The sequence below is a fragment of the Humulus lupulus genome, chromosome 3, assembly GCF_963169125.1.
Source record: "Humulus lupulus chromosome 3, drHumLupu1.1, whole genome shotgun sequence".
In the NCBI taxonomy this organism is placed as follows: Eukaryota; Viridiplantae; Streptophyta; class Magnoliopsida; order Rosales; family Cannabaceae; genus Humulus; species Humulus lupulus.
Genome location: NC_084795.1, coordinates 25,143,097 through 25,153,102, shown reverse-complemented (window position 1 = coordinate 25,153,102; position 10,006 = coordinate 25,143,097). Strand labels below are relative to the sequence as shown.

General features: G+C 31.0%; 1 protein-coding gene across 1 annotated transcript; it reads left to right on the top strand.

Moving 5' to 3' along the window:
- Positions 1 to 3,825: 3,825 nt before the first annotated feature.
- LOC133822350 (geraniol 8-hydroxylase-like) lies at positions 3,826 to 5,929 on the top strand. The gene is made up of 2 exons (XM_062254647.1): positions 3,826 to 4,831; positions 5,111 to 5,929. The coding sequence occupies exons 1-2, from the start codon at positions 3,893 to 3,895 to the stop codon at positions 5,717 to 5,719; spliced, it is 1,548 nt and encodes a 515-aa protein (XP_062110631.1). The 5' UTR covers positions 3,826 to 3,892; the 3' UTR covers positions 5,720 to 5,929.
- The last annotated feature ends 4,077 nt before the right edge of the window (positions 5,930 to 10,006 follow it).

The window sequence follows — 10,006 nt, the reverse complement described above, 5'->3', positions numbered from 1 at the left end:
TCATTTGAGTATATTTATACTGCGTCATTTTGTAAAGAGTTTATATTTTTTTTATTTTTTAAATTTATTGTTTAAAATGACTATAAAAAAATATTTTACAGAAAACCCCAAAATTTATGTGAGAAGATGTCCAGTTTTTATTTATTTTGATTTAGAGAAAAATTATATTGATTTGTTGGTGAACATAATTTATCAATTTTATAACATAGCTTATTTAGTTGATTGAATTAAATAGAACAAGAAAGGGGAATTGATTTTTGTTATTTTTATAAAAAATATTTTTTTTCTATACAAACTTACATGAACATTCAATACTTTTAAGAAATATGTTGAGTGTATTTTGAGATAAACTACTCTCTAGCTAGTTTGTGATTCACATCACAAAAAAAAAATGCTAGGCATGTAATCAAAACTATAAGAGCATATTTCCATGTTTAGTTGTACTTATATATATAATAATTTTTTAGGATCAATAAAATAAATACAAATATCATGCGTGTTCCAAAAGCAGACAAAGCCACCCATTTGTGGTCTAAGTAGAAAAAGAAAGAGAGAGAGAATGAATAAGAAACAGTAAACTAGAGAATGAAATAAAAGAAAACCGTATTTATAGAAAAAACAGTATATATAAATGAACTACAATAATAATTAACGTAGAAATGAAAGAAATAAAGTAAAAAATCGTATACAGGATAATTTTCCTAAAATATTATTATAATGATAATATATAATCCTAATTTTATTAATGTGAATTCAAATATTATAAAATATTATTATTATTATAATATTCTAGAGTAGATATACATTTAAATATTATAAAATATCATTACAATAATAATATATAATACATAATATTAATTTTTATTAAAAAAATTAATATTTATATTTTAAAAGACTATCATATTATATATATTTTTTTTTAAATCATAATTATACAAATTTAATAAAAATAATTAATAAATTCTATAAATAAATCTAAATAAACTTACTGGTTCTTTTGTATACACGTAGTCAATATATGACCATTAGTTAACATAATTTAGTTTAATTTGTTTAAATACTCTGTCAAATTCTAATTGGGTGGACATAGTTTGCGACAGATTTTTTTAGGGTTAATTACATAAAACATTTAATATTTAGAAAAAATTTGAAATATATGGTAAATATAAATAATTACAAATATACGGTTCCTTAAAAAAAAATGACAGGGAATAGTAAAAAGAAATAAAACAAGAATATAACTTACTAATGTATAAGTTTGTTCTCTAATAAGTAATGAAAAACTTTTTTTTATGTCATGATGAACTTTTATTTTGTCTTGTACTCGTAAAAAAAAATACATCATTAATTGATGTAATATAATTATATTGATGTGATATAATAATATTCAATTAGTTTCTTTTCAATTTTTTATTTTTATATATTTAAAATGAATGTATTATTAATATTAAACAAATTTTTATGCTTGCATAAGTTATAATATTTTTAATCAATATAATCTATTTCTATACTAGTAGTTATATATTTTTTCTAATATTTGTTACTTGTTTTATGCAATTTTTGTATATATTAGTTACAAAATAAAATAGTTTCTTTTAATAAGAAACTTAGTTTTATAAATTTTGTTACAAATATGTACTAAATTCACAACTTAATTTTATAAATTTTTGTAACAATTATGTTAAATAAATTTATAAATATTTATGTAAATGTTAGTTACAAAACTAAACTTTTTTGTTGTGAAATTAGTTTTGTAGGCTCTTGTTACAAAAATGGAAAACTTATTTAAAAAAATATATTGTATTTCACCACTATATATATATATATAATAAAGTGTTTTATAAATAATAGGTATCTTAAATTTATATTTTTAAGTTGTATAGCATAAATATGAAGGTTCTTGTAATTTTTTGGTACAATATTGTAACAATATAGAAAAATATAATATTTATATGTATATTTGGGTTATGATTTCTTAACTATAACATATTTTCGTAAATGTTAGTTACAAAAATATATTTCTAGATTTGTAAATTATTGTTACAAAAAAAAAAATTAGTTACGAACTTGTTTGTAAGTTTTATCTACAATAAAAAAAAATCTACAATTCTAAAACTAATTTTTGTAAATATTATTTACAAACATGTAACAGATATTTATAAGTTTATAAAAGATATTTACTAGTTTATAAACGTTGATCACAAAAAATTATATTTTACAGCTTTTATTTATGATTTTACCATCCTGTATTTACACTTTTGTCATTCCGTGATTTTATAAAAAATAAAAAAAAAATTCCGTATTTTTTTGTAATGTACGTTATTTTTCATATTTTTTTTAACTTTTGTGTAGATTTCCATTTTTTTATTGGAGATCTTGATTCTTTTATACATATAAAGGTATAAAGTTGACTTTATTTTCCCCGTATAATATAATAACTAGACCAAGATTGGTTGAGTATATATATCTTTGGCCAAAAAAAAAAAAAAATTGAGTATATATATAATATACGTATTAAATATTCATGATAGATTACTCCAAAAGAAAAAACTCCTCCACTACAACAAAAACGCTTATTACCGGCGGAGAAAACCGCCGGCAATAGTCAGGAAAGCCGCCGGTAATACTTTTACCGGCGGGCTCCGCCGGAAAAAATCCGCCGGTAAAAACCGGTCGGTAAAAGGTCGTTATTGCCGGCGGAACTAGCCTCCCGCCGGTAATAATATTATTCCCGGCGGATTATTACCGGCGGTAATCATCCCGCCGGTAATAATTTGGTCGGAATCCATGGTTGACACATTATTGCCGGCAGTTTCCGCCGGTAATAACATATTTAAAAAAAATAATTATATTTATATATATATAAAAAAATATTGAAAAATGTTGTCGAAGATGATTAGCAGTGATTCACATGGCCAAGATTCATCTTGAACGATGGCTTGCTGAGAATCCAGACTCCATTCGACCTTCTTGAACGATGGCTTGCTGAGAATCCAGACTCCATTCGACCTTCTTGAACGATGGCTTGCTGAGAATCCAGACTCCATTGGATTAAAGAGTAATAATGGTCAATCTCTTTTCAAAGAACGAAGTCCACTAAGAAAGGCAGAGAGGAATCCGAATGGCTAAAAAAAAAACAATAAAATAAAATAAAGTTTTTTTATATAAACAATAACATAATTATTTTCTTTATATAAATCTATAATAAAACAATATATAGACATACCCCTTCGCTGTTACAGTTGCCGGCCACCGGAATATCTTCGGGAACGCCGGAAAACTCCACGGCAGAGAGCACTCGGCGGATTAGAAGAGAGAATCGGAAGAAAAAAAAATGGAGAAGAAGGAAATGGGGAAGGGGAATCGGGTTGCACAAATATATAGATTATTATTGCCGGCGGAGGTCCGCCGGCAATAATAATTCCGCCGGCAATAATATATTATTACCGGCGGAGCCCGCTGGTAATAATCCGCCGGTAATAATCGAAATATTATTACCGGCAGAGCCTGCCGGTAATAATCCGCCGGTAATAAATTGAAATATTTATTGCGCGGCAGTTTTGCCGCCTTAATAAATTCTGATTATTACCGGCGGGTTGTCCGCCGGTAATAATAAATTTCCCGCCGGTAATAATTAAATAATTTAAAAAAATAAAAATAAAAATAAAAACGGATTAATACTGGCGGACTACGTTTTCCGCCGGTAAAAATAGTATTATTACCGGCGGACTTTCTCCGCCGGTAATAATTCCGCCTGTAAAAATACTTTTTGTTGTAGTGCTTATAGTTAATATTTAATAATTGCTTCCTTTTTATAATTTGATTTTTCCGTAGCTCAGAAAAACTTGGAGAGCTAGTGAGAGTATTATTTGGTCAGAAAAATATCCAGATCATGGAGATCCATATTTATGAACTCTTGAGTTATTTTGCCTATCTATGTCTCATCCTTTGGGTAACAATACAAGCGTTCACCTTCTTATTTTCAAGAACAACCAACAACAAAAATAAAAGGCTTCCACCAGGGCCAAAACCCTATCCCATAATCGGAAACCTTTTTGACCTCGACGACAAGCCCCACAAATCTCTAGCCAAGCTTTCCCATATTCATGGCCCAATCATGTGTTTGAAGCTCGGCCGAATAACCACAGTTGTGGTTTCCTCATCAGCCATGGCCAAACAAGTCCTCCAAACCCACGACCAGGTCTTCTCCAACCGAACCATCCCGGACTCACTCCGAGCCTGCGACCACCACAAGCACGGCTTGCCATGGATTCCGGTATCTCCTAGCTGGAGAAACCTTAGAAAAATATGTAACAACCACTTGTTCTCGGGTAAAGCTCTTGACGCCAACCAGAATCTAAGGCACCAGAAGGTGAAAGAACTCTTGGCTGGTGTCCGTACAATGGCAGAAGCAGGAGAGGCAGTGGCTATCGGCATAGCTGCTTTTAAAACTTCTCTAAACTTGTTATCGACCACTTTTTTCTCCGTCGACTGGGAGAATCTCCCCGCTTCTGACATGGGAGGCATAGATCTCAGGGAGACCGTTTGGAGTATCATGGAGGCTGCTGGTAAGCCTAACTTGGCTGACTATTTTCCGGTTCTTCAGATGGTTGATCCTCTCGGCATAAGGAGAGACATGACCGTTCATTTTCAGAAGATGATTGATCTGTTCAACGGAGTGATCGGTCAAAGTCTGAAACTCAGAGAAGTGATTAATAGTCCTCAGAAAGAAGAAAGTAATATGTTGGATATTCTTCTCAATCACATGGAGAATAAAGAGAACAGAGAAAATCAGCTTCTCAGCAAAACCACCATTGAACATCTCTTACTGGTGCGTGTGTGTGTATACATATATATATATATATATTATCCTATATATATGCTAGCTATTATCACGCAAAAATCATTCTGCAATTATTGACATGATAAAAACACTGTATAAATATTAAATGCTCATCAGAGATATTGGGTTAATTTGCTTTTCTTCTTGTGTGTCGAGCAAGTACATAGAACTTTGAAAAGGCAAATATATATATATATATAAATGTATATTGGAAGCTCATCAGAGATTTCAATTGTCTTTGTTTAAGCTAACAAAGTGTAAGTACAGGATCTATTTGCAGCGGGCACTGATACGACTTCGTCGACATTAGAGTGGTCAATGACTGAGCTACTCAAGAACCCAGAAGCCATGTCCAAAGCCCAAGCAGAGCTAAACCAAGTCATTGGGAAGGGAAACCAAGTGAAAGAATCAGACATAGGAAGGCTCCCTTACTTACAAGCCATTATCAAAGAAGCCTTTCGTCTGCACCCGGCGATTCCGTTACTGCTTCCCCGTAGAGCCGAAACCGACGTTGAAGTCTGCGGTTACGTGGTTCCGAAAGGAGCACAAGTTATGGTCAACGCATGGGCTGTTTCCAGAGACCCCAAAGTCTGGGAAAATCCTAATGAGTTCATTCCAGAGAGGTTTTTGGATTCGAATGTTGATGTCAAAGGTCGACATTTTGAGATCACTCCCTTTGGCGCCGGACGGAGAATATGTCCGGGGTTGCCATTGGCCGTTCGAATGGTTCACTTGATGTTAGGTTCGTTAATCAACTCCTTTGATTGGAAGTTAGAAGATGGAGTTGAACCAGAAACTTTGAGCATGGATGACAAGTTTGGCATTACTTTACAGAAGGCTAAGCCTTTGACAGCTTTCGCCACGCCACGCCACTAACCTAGCTATATTATATTAAGCTTATATACATATATTAATAAACTAAACTGCTTCCATAGTTGCATGTGAGAAATGGGAGTAACCAAGTATGTGCGCTTAATTGACTGTTGTTATAATTTCAGAGCGGTCTGTACGCAGAACTTATTTATATATTGTCATAATGATAATATTAAAAACCAATTGTATGAAATGAAAGTGATTTGCACTAAAGTCTTAAATTCTTCTTACTTAAACTTTCTCAAGTTCGTTACTTAATATTTACGTCATCAATGAGCTAGACTAATCATAATAATATGTATATATATATATATGAGCCATTGTTTATAAATTACTTGTCCAATTATATTAATATATTATTATTAGGCTTTTTAATAACAAAACTCTATAGTCGAAAAGAAATTGATACATAATTCTTTATATCAATTAATTGTAGTAAAATTTCCTGCTAAAATTAATTAGTATTGTATTGCTACAAAAAATAATAATTCAGGTATAAATGGGTAAATTTTATAATTTAACTAACTATTTTTCGTTAAAAAACATTAGTATTCCCTAACAGTCGTAATTTCAAAATTTTCTTAAAAATAAGACATAAAATCATTGTTATTATTATCTACTCACCTATAACAAATTAAATAATGAAGATAACGCACCGACCCTAAGAGCATCACCAACGCACGTTGCCTTGGCTAGTGCTTGTTAGAATTGGTCAAAGAAGGAAAAAAAAAACTGATGTGGAGAAGTTGAAGTTTGGCAACGTTGCCCAGCAGTGGCAACGTTGCTTTCAATTTTTTTTTTTTTTTTTTTTTATTGGATTGGTTGAATTTTGATGTGATAGATTAAGCCACCCTTACCATTGGAGTTGGCCTAATAGCTACGGTATTGCAATCTTTATCTTGTTGCGGTTGGCTTTATTATTTTCATATTAATATACATCTGGCCCACAAGCATTTAATTTCTAAAATATTTTTTATTTAATTCATTTTTTGTTTGTGATTATGGTCAATTGTTTTCATTCAAGGGAAATGCCCTTGGAGCTTGCCAATTAATGATAATTCTTTCCTTTATATGTTGATGGGGTACGTTCTCAAGTGAAAAAGACCTTGATGATGAGCTTTGACGTTTGAGGCTGAGATTCTGGTAGTATGGGATGAGACTGGTTCCAAATGCATGCATGCATGAGCCGACGAGCGACATAGAAATTCTGATTTTACAATGATAACTAAGCGAGATGATTTTTAATTGGGTGGGATTGATTTTTGAGAAGCCACGAAAAAGAGCAACTCAAGTAAAATGATTTTTTTAGTATAAATGTTCCTCTGATTTTGAAGGACTGTGTTGGGCACCATAACTGCCTTATATTGCAACGCTTTTAGTCAATAAAGTACTGAATTGGTGATGTTTTGCTAAAATATAGTTTATTTTACCAAAAATTTGTTCTAATATTGTGCTAAATTTGACACATGCTAAAATGATGCATGTTTCGCATCACCATAAATACTATATTTTTTTATTTATTTTTATTATTTTTATCTATTTGCTATACATTATTATTTTATTATTTTTATATATTATCAACAATAAAATATAAAAAAATAATTTTTTTTTTTATATTTTCAATAAATATTAAATTAACATTAATAAAATATTAAATTTTACAATAATATTTTTACAATTATGCATTGAAACATAATCCTAAAAATTATAGAAAATATATAATATATTAATATTTTGTCTTCATATAACACACTATTTAGTATGCAATTATAGTGGTAGGTAGAAAACCAGTCCTTATAGATGTCCGCAGCCTTATATATACTGCCTGGGGTTCGGCCCTGTACTCAAAGTAAATCCAAAATTTTCTTTTTCTTTTATTAGCTGTTATCATGGTCGATTATTTTCCTGGTGTTTATGCATGTACCTTACATGTAATTCAATTTATTGTTATATTCATTCATTTTGTCTTAATATAAATGGAAGTGCCCCTCACATGGTTGACAAACAAGGTTGAAGAGACGTGTTGAAATTCCATTCTGGGAAAAAAAGTCCTCTTCATGACCTGCTTTCAATTGTAAAGGGAAAATTCCAATAAGAGGCACAATGTGATTAGCTATTAAACGGAGTGAATTATGAAGAGTTCATGTTAGCTTAGTTTTAAGTGGTAAACATTGTGAATACATTTTAATAAAAACTGCTAATATTTTTAAAATATATATATAATAGAATGAATTATTTTTCTATAGAATATATAAATAATCTTTACATATATGATATCTAAATACAACATTCACATAAATGTATATTTACATGATTATTTGACATATATATAAAATATAATAATATTTAAATAAAATTAATAATAGAAAAAAGTCATAGTGTAGACAATAATATACATGCATCTAACTATTTTTAGTTTCTAATGTATCTCACAATGTCCATTAGTGAATTTGATAAAGAAAAAAAAAAGCTCAAATCACTTGGTAAAAAACAAATTATCACACAAATTTATAAGATAAAAAAATGATATGTATTTCTTTATTATTTTTAAATAAATATGATTTAAATATTTAAATTATCATAAAATATCGTAAAAATATTCTATTATAATTAATTTATTTATTTATTTTTGTTTAAGTTTATGATTGTTCTAATTTTTTAATTTAGCAGTGACAACAAAATATTATATATTATATTTTTTATATAGGATGCGAATAACTATATTTATCCAATTGCGTTCGCGATTATTGACAGTGAGAATCATGCTTCTTGGAAGTATTTTCAAAACAAGGCCTATACCGAGAACAAATGTCCTCGGTATAAGCCCAAATGTCCTCGGTATAACCTCTACCGAGACAATGTCGTCGGTAGAAAGTTATCGGCACATCCGCGTCGGTAAAACAAAACTTCTACCGACGACATTAAAAATGTTCTCGGTATAGGTTTTACCGAGGACAATGTCCTCAGTAGAAAGTGACAAAAGTCATCGGTACAACCACCCCCAATTTGTCATCGTACTGGTATATACCGACATCTTAGTGGTATATACCAAGGACAATGTCCTCGGTATAGACTTTTCCCCAATTTTTTTTTAATATTTGTTATTCCATTATTTATTTATTTATTTATTTATTTGTTTTGAATTAAATATAAAAAAAATAGAATAAAATTAAAACACTTATATTAAACATATAAATAAAAACATAAGAGTATGTTCGCTGAATCAAAATAAAGAGTTGTCTTAAACATGATAATGTAATAGTCAATTGTAATAAAATTCATACATAAGTCCTACTGAGTCGGTGCTCCAACATCGGGATCATCGGGTGGTGGTGGGGCACATTGAGATCCCGGGGTGATACAATGAGTCTGGACATGCTCCTCTAACTGTCGAAGACGCTCTCTCATCTCAGACAACTCTTCATCTCTAGTTTGTGAAGGACGAAAATTAAATGGAGTTCGGTCCCTTATGTTAAGGATACGTCCATATCCTTTCTGGTGGCCCCGTCGTTTTCCGAAGACAGTTTGTACCAAAGATATGTCTTCATCTTCAGGCGCACTCGAAACTGGTGTGGAACTCTCAGTATCAGTTGTCTGTGTCTGCTGTGTGTCGCGGTATGCACGCAATTCCTCCTATGATACAATGTATAATGTAATTAAAATTTTGCAACAATTAAAATTTTGAAAAATGTTTAAAAAAACTTAACGTACCCAAGTATTTTTGGCTGTCTCTGTCACCCACCTTGTGCCTGATTTATGGTGAGTATCCATCCAGCTATCCGGGATGGACTCAAGTTGCCCAGTCTCTAAATTGCGGTGTCACGTACATATATTTTTATAAAATTAATAATTAAATGTAAATAAGAAAAATAAACTAAAAAATAATTAATTAACTAACTTTTTTATAGCGCAGGGCTGGGATTGACTAAGAACCTCCATAGCTAAGCTCTTTCAAATCCTCCTATTTTCCTTGTTGACCACAGAACGTTTTTGCAAAAAGTTATCGTTGCACTTTCTTTCCCTTGGTGTTCTTGTCCACCCATCGATCCTCCCCACAGACAAGACATTTGCTTTTTCCAGCATGTTCTTTCCAAAACAGTGCGCAATCATGCTTGCAGACATGGATTGACTCGTAGCCCAATCCAAGTTTCTGCAACAACCTTTTCGCTGCATAATGCGATTTTGGAAGCTTATTTGGGGCTGGAAATGCATCATGTAACAACTCCAGCATTCCATCAAATATTTTGTTGGGAATTTTCCTCAACACTTTGAAATGCATTAACTTCACTA

Excerpts from the sequence above, each read along its gene's own strand:
- LOC133822350 (XM_062254647.1), top strand. The coding sequence starts at position 3,893 with ATGGAGATCCATATTTATGAACTCTTGAGTTATTTTGCCTATCTATGT. Across the intron at positions 4,832-5,110 it reads CCATTGAACATCTCTTACTG|GATCTATTTGCAGCGGGCAC; the intron begins GTGCGTGTGTGT and ends GTGTAAGTACAG.